Source organism: Capsicum annuum, chromosome 4, assembly GCF_002878395.1.
Source record: "Capsicum annuum cultivar UCD-10X-F1 chromosome 4, UCD10Xv1.1, whole genome shotgun sequence".
Classification (NCBI taxonomy): Eukaryota; Viridiplantae; Streptophyta; class Magnoliopsida; order Solanales; family Solanaceae; genus Capsicum; species Capsicum annuum.
In genome coordinates, this window is record NC_061114.1 from 216,127,317 (window position 1) to 216,142,840 (window position 15,524).

Below are 15,524 nucleotides of genomic sequence, written 5' to 3' on the forward strand. Positions count from 1 at the left end.
ATTATTTACATGACTCTGACGTGGCTTAAACATGCGCGTGTGTACTATACTCTCTGTAATGAGAGTCATATAATATTTTTGGGACTTGAAAGTTATTAAGGGTAAATAATTATAAATTAAGTTTAAGGGCAATAAGTTTGGTGACAAGTTTAGGAGTAATTATGCTTTTTTTTTTCTTACTAATTTTAATTATATTTTAAAGGCAAAATGATTCGATGGACCTTGTACTATATCCGTTTTGTAATGTGGATACTCCTATTTACATGTTTGTCATCTGAACCCTTGAACAGACTAAGAAATAACATTTTAAATCCTTTTTTGGTAAGTATAACTCACCCGCCCCACGTCAGTTGCCACATCATTTTTAAGTATAAAAATTATTAAGTATTAAATAAATAAATAAATAAACAAAAGAAAACCAACCTTTCTCTATTTCTTCTTTTTTTCCTTATTCTTCTTCCTCCTCTTCTCGTTCTTCTTTTCCTTCATCATCTTCATCTTCTTATTGTTCTTGCTTTTTTGGAAAAATTAAGAAGTGAGGATCGAAAAATTTGAGAAATATTTTTTCTGCTCAAAATTTTAAAAAATTAAAGAGAGTCAAAGTGGTAGGAGCCGAAGAAGAACAAGAAGTGAAGTTTTATGTGTTGGATTTGTTGGAATTTGAGAAACGAATTAATTTTTTCTTCTTTTATATTTTTTACTTATTGGATATATTGAAAAGTAATGTTTTAATTGTTGAAGTTTGAGAAAATAGCTCACTTGTTCCTTTTTTATTTTTATGAATTTTCACTCATTTGGTTTGTTGAAATTTGACAGAAGAATCAATTTGTTCTTCATTTTTTTGTAGTTCTTCAATTTGATCATAGCCATGACTATTGTTAAGGGGTTTAAAATGTTGGTGGCCATGACTATTGTTTAGGAGGGCTGGTGGGGCGTTAATGGTAGTGGTGCTGTAATGGCCATGACAATCGATGAGGGTGGGGGTGTTAATGGTGGTGCTGCAATGACCATGACAGTCGGTGGGGGTGGGGGATTGGTGCGGTGGTGGGGTGGGGTAGGATAGGGGGTTGTTGGACCACGAAGGGTTTAGGAGAGGGGCCTTTTTTTAAAAAAAAAAATTATTATTTTTTAACTTTTAAAAATATATATAAATTTAAAAAGCTATAGTTGCGGGATTTTTTTTTTTAAAATTATTTTAATATAAAATTAAGCTCACTCACACCCTTTATTCTATTCAGCCATTTTAATGTCATATAAGTCTGATGAACTGTGTTTAAAATATTATTTATTAATAAATTTAAAAAAAAATTATTATTTTTTAATGAAATATCACGTTACAAAACGTACATACTACAAAGATTTATCAAGTCATTTTATCTATTTTAAAAATAAATTTTCACCCACCAACCTAAATCACAAAAATTATTAAAAAAAGTGACTCAATTTGCATAAAAAAGAGACTTTTCGATTCAATCACAGTTTTAATTGAAACTTCACTACTATAACACCCCCCCCCCCCCCCCACACACACACATAAAAAAAAAAAGCACCGTCATTCCGGCGGTCCTCGCCATCGCTATCGCCGCCGCCGACTTCTTCTTCACAGGCTTCAATTATCTTCCCTCTTCTTCTGTATATAAAAAATATTATACAAATATTGGCGGTGAGAATTCCAATTCTATCCGTTCTGCTTTGTTAGATAGTCTCTTCGAATTCCCAATTTATTAACCCCTTGTTCTAAATAAATTAATTTGGATAATGAATCAAAATTTAGAGAAAAATAGGTTAAATTATTTTGGATAAAGAATCAAATTATTAGTTGAACTTTCTTTTTTTAATAACCGTATTGTTCGAGTCAGCTTTCGTGCAGCAGCTCCACTGATCCACGGGTTAATTAGAACGTCCTACAGGTACTAGATAACTGTATCCATCGAGGCTAGGATAAAAGGGAAGAAATTACCTAAGTAGTTCTTCTTTTGAAAATTCTATGGTTCTTGAATTAACTTTAATTTGTGCAGGAATGGAAGAGCAATTTATTCTGAGGGTCCCACCTTCTGTTGCTGAGAGAATTGACAAACTTCTAAGTGAAAATTCTGCTTCTTCTGAAGACAAACTTGACTTGTCTTTTTCTGGTAATTTTTTTTCTTTTGGAGTTCTAAATATTGTTGCACTTAGTACAATTTTAAGTTAATGATCGAAAACACACATGAAGTATCACGTTTTTGCTAGTTTGAGCTGTCATGTGTTTACTTTTTTTGTCTGAACTATCACCAACTATTTATCAAAATACACGTGTCGACTGTTAGTTTTTTTTTTTTTTAAAATAACATGGTGTCCAGGCCAACTTGCGTGCCACCTCCTACCAGCAACCATTAGCAGGTAGCTTTATCCACCAAGGATAGGTCAAATGGAAAGAAATGACCTAGTGTTTTTTGTCTTTGCTGGGATATGAATCTGAGACCTCATGGTTCTCGCCCCCTCCGCTGACCACTAGAACACGCTCTTGGGTGCAAAGTCATTCTCTTTTCTTACCTGAAATATCAACCATTGACGTCAAGAATCCTCGGTCCTGCTGGCGGTGTTAGGTTCTAATCTTCTGTCTTTAGTTTGGGGTATTGTGAAGCCAGTCGCTCCGACAATCTAAAGATTGATAATCTCGTTCCAGGTTGTTGATTTAGAGCTAGAGCCTTTTAATTTTTCTCATTTATAGGTAGACTATGAAGAAACTTTAATAAAATAAAAACCAAGGGAGTCGGACACCCCCATCGAAGCTCTGCACCATAGAAGATTTTAAATGATTTGCCTCATAGTACTTAAGCCTCCTGAGGTTTAAATGATTATAACGTTGTGCCACAATGCCTTAACTCCCTGTTCCTCGTCCGATGGTGCTTTGATTGAACAGCTTCCTTACCTGCACTGTCTTTTTCATGAAATTCCCCTGCCTCTTGTCCTCTTCTCATTTAAGTAAAGAACATTTCTTCAACTTTTTGGCCCTTATGACGCTGTTAGTTGGCGAGAATTTTTATTTCAACTGCAGAAGTTGTAGCCACACAACTTGGGTCTAACATATTAGTTTTGCTCCCTTTGCATTTTTCCTCTGTACATGACTAACTTTAGTCTATACTACTGTTTTATCGATTGAATATTGCTTGTGGCCGGTAACTGGTTTCTTCCATGGTTTTGGGCATAAAAGATTGAGAAAATTAGATCACTATTAAATTTGCAGAAGGCGGGAAACTTCAGTAGAATTCCTCTCCTTTTTGTACTAGGTTTAAGCTTGTTCACAAAGAAATAAAGTTATTACTCTAGTCTCTTTTTCTTATAATTCCTTTTGTCTATATTGAGTTATTGATCAATAAAGTTCCTTCTTGATGCCAGCAATGAAATTTCCTATTACTTCATCAAAAAAAAAAAAACTTTTGAAATAGATTTTATGGTATATAAAATGTATGATCCATCATATCAAACAAAATCGTACTCCAATGTGTAAAATTTACTTGGACGAGAGTATACTTTGATCCGCGGAATCCACATTTGGGTTAAATGAAAGATATATCTCTTTACTCTACCAAGATTGTAGCAGTGCTTCTTAATACTACTGTGACAGCTCTTATTCAAAGTTGCACGAGACAATTATTATAAGGTTTCATGTTCCAACAACTAAGAATCAGCTCTAGTGACTTGGCAGTCATTGTCCACAAATTAATCAGTGCTAATTGGGTAAAGTACCCCGGTTTCTTTACCGGATCTTATTTATATTTTAATTAATGCCTGACTATCATACAAGATTAACTGTGATTTCTGACTTGTTTCTCAAATGTGACTCGAACCCCAACCATTGCATTATGTTCTTGAAGCCTTGAACTATCTAGATAAAGATATATAGTCATCTGTAACTATGTACTGTCTCTTGTACTTCAATTATCACAATATTTTGTTGTAGTTACTGTTCGTTCTTTTTTTCCTTCAGAATGCTTTGCCATTCTTTTTATAATATTTTGCTATGAGTTCTTCACTTTCAATTATTTCTTTTTCGATCTACTTTGATATGCTTTTCCTTGAGCCGAGGGTCTATCAGAAACAACCTCTCTACCTCCTAAGGTAGGGGTAAGGTTGCGTACACTCTACCCTCCCCAGACCATACTTATGGGATTACTCTGGGTATGTTGTTGTTGTTGTATCTTTTTATGAGGTATGATAGTTTATTTTTTGAAATCTGAGAGATGCATTACATTCATTATGAAGAGGGTATGACTTGCTTTGATTGAAGTAGTTAACATGTATGACAGGCAGAAGCATCTTATCATAGTTCATGCATGTTCTTTCTAAAAAAAGTCTTGTGCTTTTCAGAGGATGGAAAGACCGGCACTTTTGTCATAGGTGACGAGCGCTTTCCTGCATCACTTTTGAATCTTCCTTGCATAGTGGAGTCGTACAAAACTTATGATGACAATGTGCTCATTAAATCAGCAGATGTTGGTCAAGTAGGGTTGAGATTAATCTTTCTTTTTCCGTCAGTTATATTAATGTGATTTTTCAATCGTCCTTGCTTTCCTGAAACGTAAACTTTGTTGGTCTGACAGATGATTATGGTGAGAGAAGAAGGTGATCCTGCACCAGATGGGGTAGAATATAGACATGGCCTCACACCTCCAATGAGAGATGCTCGAAGGCGAAGATTTCGGAGAGAACCAGATCTTAATGTAACAATCTTACTTTTCTGAAAAGACCTCTCATTTATTTACTTCTGATTTGTCCCGATAGAGAGAATGTCAGGTGCGGGTAGTCTACTGTGTGGAATTGGGTTATGCTATTAATTTTTAGTATGGGAGAGGGTTGGGGGTATGTGCGTGTGAAAGCAAAAAGGAGCGTATTCTACCTGAAGCTTCTCAGTTTATCTGCTTCTCTGCTGATAAATGAATGAAATAAAATCTGTTACTCCCTTTGTCCCAATTTATATGACTCACTTTCCGTTTTAGTCAGTCCCAAAAAGAATGACAGATTTCTATATTTAGTGACAATTTAACTTTAAATACCTATTATACCCTTAATGAAATGATTTATAGCCACACAAACATCTATGACTTATTTTAGACCACAAGTTTCAAAAGTCTAAGTCAAACTAACTCATATAAAACTGGGACGGAGGGAGTACTAAATATAATGGAGCGCTCCCTGTCCCTTGATCTGCCCTTTTCTAGTTCTCTATGTATCACCTTTTTTTTCTGCTAGCATCCATGTACTTACAATGTGCCTGTTACATTTTTGGCAGCCTGAGCTCGTTCGGCGTGTTGAGAAAGACTTGCAGACCATAATGGCTGGTGGAACAGCTGAGAATATTGATATCCTCTCGTCTTTGGTTTCTTCACTAGTTTTAAATAGAACTGACACATGGTCAATATACGAGAATAGAAGTGGCTAAATAGACTTGTTTAAGGTTTAAATAGGCTTATATTCTGACAAATTAGAATCACTATTTTTAACGAATCCTAGCTCTGCTGTTGGTAAATTGACAATTTTCAGCTTGTAGACAACAATCAGTTGGACAAGAACAAGAACAAGTTTACATGCTAAATTTGTATATTAGAACTTCAATATCATTTTAGAGGACTTGCTTAACTTCATCTTTCTCATTTCTGTTTACTCCTTGACTAGTTGATTACAAATAGAAGTTGCCGAGCAAGAGGAAGGAGGTGAAGCAAGTGCACGCCAACTGAATAAGAAAGCGGCACAACCTGCAACAAAGCCTGATGTCTCCGAGCCTGGCACAGCCGGTGATGATCCTGATAGAACTGAATCTGAGGATTCTGATGATTCAATATAGCCGAGGTCCGTGGACATTTTCCAGCAAACAAAGATTATTTAGCTACAAAAGTTGTCGGTTGGCTAGTGGCCACCAAGTCTCTGCTACTGGTTAACGGCCTTCGGAAAATGATAGAAATTTTAGCTCTTGCATTTCAGTACAGTTTGCTTATCGATTCTTGGCTTGTACTTCGCTGTAATACAACAGGTTGCAATGTCTACTCCTGAGATTGCAAATTATGTTTTGAACAATGATAGTCTCTGTCCAGTTTACAACAACAACAACAGCAAACCCAGTATATTCCCACCTAGTGGAGCCTGGGAAGGGTAGAATGTATGCAGTCCATACCACTATCTCTAAAGAAGTAGAGAGGCTGTTTCCGATAGACCCCTGGCTCAAGATAAAAGGCAGTATACAAAAGCATAGGACACCATAAAATAACATAAGTACGACATCCACAACAAATTGCACATTGTCAAACTGAGGACACCAAAGTCCACCTAATTATTGACTACGATTCATCTACACCCTTAGCTCTCTATCCTAATGCTTTTTCTCCAAATCTTCCTATGTCCTCAGTCAGCTGTAACTTCTCCATGTCGTGTTTAATCACCTCTCTTCAATATTTCTTCATTCTACCCTTACACCGTTTGAAACCTTTCAAGGCCAACCTCTCAGACCTACGAACTGGGGCATCCGTGCCTCTCCTCATCACATGACCAAACCATCTCAATCTCACTTCCCACATTTTATCCTCCATTAATACCACTTTCACCTTCTTCCAAATAATTTCATTCGTAACCCTGTCAGCCCTAGTGAATCCACACATCCAACGCAATATCCTCATTTCCGCCACCTTCAACTTTTGGATATGAGAATCTTAATCGACCAACACTCTGCTCCATACAACTTAGCAGGCTGGACTGCAACTCTATAGAATCTGCCTTTCAGCTTGGGGGCACCTTCTTATCGCAAATGTATTGAATTTGCATATTCTGTTATAAGAAAAGAAAATATTTTTTGCAAATGTTTATAGCTTCGACATGCTGAGAGACTCCAGGCTGGAGTTGGAAAATTTGCCACACTGGTGTTAAAAAGGAAAAAGAAACTCTGGCTCGTTTGGTACATGGAATAAGAATAATAATTTTGATGTAAAATTTAGATCAACTTAATTTCATGTTTAATTTAGGGTAATAGCTAATTTGAAATAATGAGATTAGTTATCTCATATTTGAGGGCAGTTTGATCCACATTTATTAATTTTATTGAGGTAAAAACTAAAGACTAAACATAAATTAAAAGCCAACATAAAAATTAGGTAAAATTGAGAATAACCCCAAATATTATTATTTTTTCCTCAAAAAAAAAGTGTTCTAGAATTAATTATTAGATTAAAAAAAAAAAAACCTGCCACCTGTCACCAATCAAAATCCATCTTGTCCCCCAAGCTACTCGTACTCGAGTACCTTATATAAACCCAAGCCTTTGAGCCTCGTATTTTCACTGCCATTTTTTCTTTCAAATTTCTTACTGTAATTTCAACAGCTCTGAAAATCATGGGTCGCCGAAGTGGTGGTGGTGGTTTTGGTGGCGGTGGTTTTGGTCGGAGCTCTGGTGGCAAAGGTATGTAATTATTGATTTTTCTTGTTTTTTTTTTTGGTTAGTATTTTTTTTTTTAATCTGTTAGTATATATATATATATATATATATATTCCTATTTTGAGTGAAATGTATTTGCTATTTAGTGATATGATTTGCATAAGTAACTTGACTGTTGCCCTATATATACTTGCATGCATTAGATGTGTGCATGGATGTCATGTAAAATGTGGTAATTATATACGTTGCTTTGCTCCTTTTAAATTTTTCTCTTTTGAAGTGAAAAAATTGTGTCTTTCATTGTTGTTTCGGTTATTGTATTATTTTGCTAACTTTTGACTGTAGACTTTCAAATATTTTTGACAAATCAAACTTGGGTGAAGTTTGAATTGAAAGTTTCAACATTTGTTTGATAGTAGTTTTTGAAAAATATATTTCACTCTTTTTAAGAAAAAACAACCACAAGCATACTGTATTGGATAACCAGTGGGGTTCTGGGGAGGGTAAGCGTAAAAACATGAAACATAACTAAATTTATACTCATAAGTCTAAAAATTATTAAAAGTGCACATAAGTTTGACATAAAATTATTATTTTTATAATGAACTAAATAATATATTAACAAAAAATTATAACACGGTATTTTAATAAAATTACTAATTATACAATCACCAACTATTTTAATTTATCATACATTTAGTTACAAAAATCTGTCGATGCAAAAACGATAAATAATAACAACAATAGTAACTAACTATTCTTTAATATAATCTTCTCATATTCTCCAAACACTCTTTTAAACAAGAGTGCATCTAATGAGTGGTTGTGTAGATAAGATTATATTTGGGGAGGTATTGATGGATTTTTTTAGATAAAATATAGTAAAAGTTCGAGATAAGTTTTATAACTTTAAAAGAACACAAAAATTAGATTTTGGTCGAAAAATCATTTTTTTTTTCTAGATTTTGGGACTAGAGATTTCTGCCAAAATTTGACAAAGTTTTCAAAAAATACTTGTAATATCTATGGCCAAACGGATCCAAATTGTCGCTGCTATTATTTGTTTTGGCATGATGACTTCTTGACTATATTTGCTTTACATGTTTTTTATATGCTTTATTTGAGATGAGAGTCTATCGCAGGTTGATCTATTTGAAGCTTTTGTTATAAGATTCAGTGAATGTATTCTAAGCATGTGCTTCTATATCACATGAAATTAATTTCTTTGTTCTAATCAAATATAATTTTGGTATGACTTCAAATATTCTCTTGGTTCAAAAGGGTTGGTATTTATGTTATTTATACTTTTTTTTTACTAGGTTCACATTTTTATTTTTCGTATCCCGAGTGAAAATTCTGGACCCGCCATTGCATTTAACCGTGGAACATCCACTAATTGAATTTATTGTACTGCAGAACATTTTACATTATACTTGATACAAAATCCTTATGTAGAACACTTTTAGCGTCTAGGACAGTTAGAAGGTGTTACCCGAAATTCCTACTTCATTCATCACAGTTCCTGGCCCGTAAGAATGGCTTAGTACTATTGCTTACTTTGCAGTAAGAATGACACCATAGCCTTGATGAACCCTGAATCATATTCTCATATCACCAAAAGCTGTGTCAAAGTTAAAAGCTTTGATACGAAAAGGTGACACAACTTAATTCTTTTTCAGGAAGTTGGTCGCCATGGTCAAGATCGCGCTCATCATCTGCTGTTCCTTCTACCGATAACAAAAAATCTTCTAGTCCTGCTGCTGACAAGCCACTGAAGAACCCGCCGAAGCCTGGCAAGTCATCATCTGTGCCTTGAATTACTGTATTGATCATGACTTATAATGCTGGTTCCCATTTGTTGCAGCTGCTCCGGCTCCTACTCCAGCCCCTGTACAGAGTCAACCTGCAGCAGGAGGTCTAGGTTCCGCGTTTGCTGACGGTTAGTGGTTACTTCACTGATAGACAGTATGAATCCATCTTTAGCTTTGATGTGTATATGCTCAATGCTCATATTTTTTGGTGGTAAACAACAGGAATGGCCTTTGGTAGTGATAATGCAGTTGGCCATAGGGTAACAGATGCTGTGTTGGGCTGTGTTAGGCCCGCGGGTTTTTAGACATGAGGTTACAGCGGCTGATCCTGCCCCCCCCCTCAGCTGGTTCTTCAACTGTTCCTGCTTCATGTGGTTCCACAATGACAGCTTTCCAAGAGGTATATATGCTTTCATATTGCTTCTCTGTTGCATTTGCTTGTTGATCTATTGATTAGTTATGTTTGCTTGAGATTGTATCTTTTATTTTGTTGGCTCCTTTGAGGAATGCGTTTCTCTCTTTTGGCATTGCTGTAAAACTGTTGATAAGGTGTCTTTCATTTTGTAGTGTCTCAATAGCAATGGAGGCAACCTAAGCAAATGCCAGTTTTACATGGATATGGTGTGTGAGTGTCGCAGAAGTTCTACCACTGGCTTGAATGCTTAGACTTGCAAGCCAAATCGACCATGAGTCAACTTTAATAATATTACTTTGCTAGAGTGACTTTTTTTTAAGTTATCACTAGGTTGTCATTTTTCATTCTATATACTAGCTCTTCAGTGATGAAGAGTTTTTGATACTTCTTATTTATGGTTAATAAATTTACGAATTGTTCGTACTGCAACTACTTCAGTGTTTGAGATTGCTTGGTTGGTGTTTCTACTAGCTCTTCAGTGAGCCTTGATGCATGAGACATTACCAATTTCGGTTACATGGAACACAGTTCTATTGACTAGTCAGTGTTTGAAATTGCTTGGTTGCATTTCTCCCATTCAAATGACAGAGAAGTTTCCACATATATACCTTTTTATCGTTGGGGGTTCTCTCTTGCGTTATCTAAAGATACAAATTGGACAGGCTCGACTCATATCATAGATGAAATGGCAGTTTGTGCTATAACTATACTATCCTCGAAAATGTACTCTCAAAATATAGCAAGAATGGCAAATTTGATTAGAAGCTTATTTACAAGGTAGTGAACACATTTGCAACTGGGAGATTACCGTAGAAGGTTGCAGGTACATAGTGGATTAGTCAAAGTGCGTACAAGTTGGCACTTATGTTTTGGAAACGAAAAATTACTTACCTGTATAATGTACAACAAGCCTGCAGTTTTTCCAGGCGGTGTTAGCAACAAAAGCTGATGTACATATAACAGCTTCTTTGAGATTCTAAATCGCGTCCTAAATAGCGATGTTTGATGGGCTAATGGATTAGCGTCTAAGGTACAAGCTTCCTTGAGCATCTTCTGCAATAATTTTACAAAGGGAACTCTGAAAATCTGTAGGCCAAATAACAATGTCACTTCCTGATATATCCATCTTCGATAAATAATCAGCAGCTCGGTTTGTTTCACGCCACGAGTGAGTGACTTGGTACTTCTGAAACTTGCTCAAGATTTTCCAAATGTGTTGGAGACAGCTTGCAGCCTTCTGATTATGTGACTGCTCTTTGTTTATAGCTTTCACTGCACTCATCGAGTCGGATTCTACCCATATCATTTTGATCCCGATATTGAGAGCAAGCGTAAGACCTCTCCATATAGCCAGTAACTCAACCAAGAAGATATCATCACATGGAACTTCGGAGACACAAGCACATATAGGAACACCTTCATCATCGCGAAGTAAACCACCAAGACCAGCTCTTTTCCGGTCTATAGATCCATCCGTATTTAGCTTTATCCATCCACGTTCGGGCTTTTTCCAAGTGCAGAACCTAAATGGTCTTCTGATAGGCAAATGAAAGCCTCTTAATTCCACAAACTTTAGAGATTTCAACTGGTTCAAACTCTCAAATAAATCTCTTAAGTAATTTCCATCCAACTTCGAAGCAAATTTAGCTTCGTTCCTTGACATCATTTCGTGTTTCCTTTCTTCTTCTTCCTTTAATTTGTGCTTCCGGCCTCGGATGTGTTGCTTTAGACATTTCTCGCTCGAAGTGCTCACCAGACAGAGAGCACAGCTCCATTCCATTTGAACTTTCTTAGGGTAAATTGTTCGATCACATATGCATGTAGGAGAAGATTCAGCCTGAACCAGAATTATAAACAAAGCGTTCATGAACATGTTTCTAGGCAAAATATACTTGTTTCAAAAAGAACTACTATTTGTTTTTGGTGTGTTTGAGAAGCCATTCAAAAAGTGTATTTTAGAAGCCGAGTTGTACTTGGTAGCAAAGAATGCCATGCATTTTTATTTTTTATACTTATCAAATACTCCCTCTGTCCAACAATACTTGTCCGCTATACTAAAAATAGATATCCAATAATATTTGTCCGGTTTGAAAAATCAATGGATAATTTACCTTTTTTGACCCATTTTATTTTTTCTATTAAATACTATTAATCACTCAATGCAATTTCTAATGAATTAAATTCATCATACTCAAAGGATGATATAGTAAAATCATCCTATTATTTATTGTTTCGTAACATGCATGTCAAGTCAATAGTGGACAAGTATCATTGGACGGAGGGAGTATATCAAGCCTATTGGTCTTTATAAATACTCCCTCAATACTTGCAACAAATCACACCACAAATTCTATTTTGCTCTTTATTCTCTCTCATGTGTTTCCTCTTCATCTTTTGCCTTTTTTTTTTTTTTTTGACTTCTCTTATTAAATAATCCCCTAGTTTAACTTGTTGATGTTAATAACTTTTGCTGATTCCTGTATACTCTATTAAATTAGGGAAGGCTTGGTTAATCCTGGGGACACGTTTCATGGTGCTGAAATAGTTCCTTAGGACAGTGCCCAGCATGACTTAAATATAACTTATATATCACTTAAATAATATCGTAACAATATTTAATTTCCCTCACATGTCACCATCTAGATCATAGGAGAAGAGTTTGAAAGGGAAAATATGATTACCTCATAAAAGACCAAATTTTGCAGGTTGTCCTTTTCATCCTGTTCAACCTGTTGGGGTGCAGTATCAAAATAATCAATGCACTCCATGGCCATGCACTCATTCTTCTCTGTGATCTTTTCTATGCGTGGATTCGGGGATAGACATGGCTTAAGAAACTTCGTATACACATACGAGGCAACACCAAACTGAGGCAGTATGAGCAACAAGGACGCTAATCCTTTTGCATAACGCCAAAACAAGAACCTGAAGAAATCGATACACTTAATTATTGTTGAAGAATGTCCTTCAGGTTAGAGACATGCTTGGTGAGACTCATGAACCGAGCACGACAAGTACAACCATAAGCTCAACTACAGTCTACAACGTGCTACAAAGACATATGACTCCATACATTTTCTAATCAGAAAAAGATATCATTTCTAATTCCGTGAAGCTCTAGCAAAAATAATCTCTCTCATTTTCATGCAAAAAATAATCGATCTTTTGACTTGCAAAGGGAGTTTAAAAATAGCTTAGTGTTTCAGTGAAATGATAGTTCTGAAATGAGCCTTCTCGTAGCTCGTTTGCCCATATAGTATTCATCAATGACCAGCCATTTATGGTGCAAGGAGAAGATATATTCCAGAAAACGCTTTCCAATTTTTCCATATCAGATTGGTCAACAGTTTTGTAAAACATTTTCTCCCAGAAAACAAGTTTCTTAAAAATGAGGAAAATGACTTTTTGGGTGGAAGTAGGAAAAACTAGTTCTATAAGAGACATTCCACTCTTCGGACCCGTATAAAACACCCCCCCCCCCCCCCCCCCTAAGTGTTTGCGTATATAACACATAGTAGATATTTTTGGGATAATGTTTTCTGCTTACTTAACAAACACCAGCAAATAACAAAGAAAACCACTTAATTATCGTGGAGAACATTTTACTTCGTACCAAAACACACCCTTAGTCTCAACCATCAACAACGGTTGGTTTGCACAGCTTATCTAAGAGAAGGATTTAGGACTGACGGGAAACAAAGATATGTCCAACATAAACTGTTACACAACACTTGCCGCAATGAAGTAGAACAGATTCTTAGTATAAATCACCATGACTCCTTGCAAATAATGGCTTACAAGAGTAACAAAAGAACGCAATTCCATCTCTTTATACTAATCCATAACCTGTCTTGCATTCATAAAACCAAGCATTTGAGATGTCCTAAAATTTAACAAAACAACCACAACAAAAACATACCAGGTGCAGTCCGACTAGGTGGGGTCTGAGGAGGGTGGCGTGTACGCAGACCTTACCCCTACCTTACGAAGGTCGAGAGGTTGTTTCTGAAAGACATTCGCCTCAGGTAACACAAATCAAAGAACATGTTCCTAAGCTTTAACCAGAAATACTAACCATCATAATGCGGATAAACTTGCATAGAAGAAGTCTAAAAACATGTCAGTGAATGAAAGCATAACGAAAGATTACCCTGTTAAAGGCTTCGCAAGAGTCAATTCCAATATTGTGGTTAATCCAAATAGCACCCAATATTGAAGACACTTTCGGTAGCTGGATTCTTTATCACTTTCTACCGCCCGAATTGATGCATATCTGTTTCATCAAGAATGTAACATATTTGAAAAGCCTAAATATCAGAGTTCACATAGTAAAAGGGCAGTCTGGTGCACTAAGCTCTCACAGAGTAAAGGGCAGTCTGGTGCACTAAGCTCCCATTATGCGCATGGCCATAGTACACAACCTTACCCTGCATTTCTACAGGAGGCCGTTTTCACAGCTCAAACCTCTGACTTCCTTATCACAAGGAGGAAACTTTATCAGTTACGTCAAGTCTCCCCTTCATCCAGTTCACATATCCATCAAAGATTCAAAGAAACAAAGAGAAAATTAGTAAATTCTTTATGTAACTTACAAAGGACACAGCAATGTTACTGATGGTCTGCAAAATATCCAGAAAGAACTGCAGCAACAAACAAACAAAAAAAATCTTTACTAAAGACAAATGTCAAAACTTAGATGCTAAAATATATTTAATTTTCTCTTTCTAAATGTGTATATATAGAAAGGGGTTTAACAACTTCCTAAAAAATAGGGGAAAAAAAAAATTAACAACCCACACGAAGCACAATGTACTACAACTACTGAACTCCACAATCATCCTATGATTATTAAACCCCATGATGTCTTTAAGATGACAACATTAACAAAACAAAATTTTGTCTTTTTTTGATCATAACATGAAACAAGATTTTGTCTTTCTTTTTTCTAATAACCGTGGTGTCCGGCCCAGTTTACCCTCATATCAACTACTTCCACGGATACCTGTCAGCTCCCACAAGCAATAGTACCAAGTAACACTACCAACAAGACTAGAACATATGAGAATAATTTTTGGTCATAACATAAAACAAGATTTTGTCTTTCTTTTTCTGATAACCGTGGTGCCCAGACCGAGCTTACACTCACCTGTCACCTGCAACAGTTACCAAGTAATACCTGTCCAACAAGATTAGAACAAATCGAAAACAGAAATACTTACCAAGAGAGCAAAATTTTGGCTGAAATTAGAAGAAAGTTGATCAGACCCATTGTCACTGACATTATGCTGTGTCCAAATTCTTGCTCGCTCTTACTAAAACATTTTATTTTTTTTACAATTTATGCATGTATGTCTAGTAACATTTGATTGGTTTTTGGGAAAGCAAAGGACAAAAGAAACATGAGAGCATGAACAAGGAAGGAAAACGAGGAGACTTTCAGGCTAAGGAGTCAATGTCCAATAAGGTAGAGGTAGTAAGTACTAAAAGGAAAAACCAATGAAAAAATAGGAAAAATTAATACTCCCTTTGTCCAATAATTCAAGTGTGTTTTAGAGCATTGTTTGGCCATAGAAATATTTAATTTTTTATTTTTTTTTAAAAAAAGGATTCACTTTATTTAAAAGAAGAGAAAATACCCAATTACCCTCTTGAACTATACCCAAAAAGGTCATGACATATCTCAACTTAAAGGGGATCCTATTATCTCCCTGAACTAATTAAAAGTGTAATTTCGACACCCCTAGTGCCTACGTGGACACTTCAGTGTGTTGTGTCGCGTATGTGTTATGTAGGCACTAAAGGTGTCGAAATTACACTTTTAAATAGTTCAGGGGGCAATAGGACCCCATTTAAGTTGAGGTGTGTCATGGCCTTTTCAGATATAGTTCCGGGGGTA

At 35.8% G+C, this 15,524-nt stretch overlaps 3 protein-coding genes across 3 annotated transcripts; 2 read left to right on the forward strand and 1 right to left on the reverse strand.

The window, feature by feature from the left end:
- The first annotated feature begins 1,463 nt into the window (after positions 1 to 1,463).
- LOC107854478 (transcription initiation factor TFIID subunit 7) lies at positions 1,464 to 6,054 on the forward strand. Its single transcript, XM_016699487.2, has 6 exons — positions 1,464 to 1,663; positions 2,019 to 2,132; positions 4,351 to 4,484; positions 4,584 to 4,703; positions 5,273 to 5,342; positions 5,664 to 6,054. Exons 2-6 carry the CDS (start codon positions 2,021 to 2,023, stop codon positions 5,822 to 5,824), a joined length of 597 nt encoding a protein of 198 aa, XP_016554973.1. The 5' UTR covers positions 1,464 to 1,663; positions 2,019 to 2,020; the 3' UTR covers positions 5,825 to 6,054.
- A 137-nt stretch (positions 6,055 to 6,191) lies between these two features.
- Positions 6,192 to 10,057, forward strand: LOC107854476 (dual specificity protein phosphatase 8-like). Its single transcript, XM_016699483.2, has 5 exons — positions 6,192 to 7,426; positions 9,082 to 9,195; positions 9,267 to 9,341; positions 9,436 to 9,613; positions 9,781 to 10,057. The coding sequence occupies exons 1-4, from the start codon at positions 7,360 to 7,362 to the stop codon at positions 9,516 to 9,518; spliced, it is 339 nt and encodes a 112-aa protein (XP_016554969.1). The 5' UTR covers positions 6,192 to 7,359; the 3' UTR covers positions 9,519 to 9,613; positions 9,781 to 10,057.
- Positions 10,058 to 10,365: 308 nt separating this feature from the next.
- Positions 10,366 to 15,141, reverse strand: LOC107854479. The gene is made up of 5 exons (XM_016699489.2): positions 14,848 to 15,141; positions 14,221 to 14,268; positions 13,779 to 13,901; positions 12,310 to 12,553; positions 10,366 to 11,465 (listed from the first exon to the last, which is right to left on the reverse strand). Exons 1-5 carry the CDS (start codon positions 14,907 to 14,909, stop codon positions 10,647 to 10,649), a joined length of 1,296 nt encoding a protein of 431 aa, XP_016554975.1. The 5' UTR covers positions 14,910 to 15,141; the 3' UTR covers positions 10,366 to 10,646.
- Positions 15,142 to 15,524: the final 383 nt, after the last annotated feature.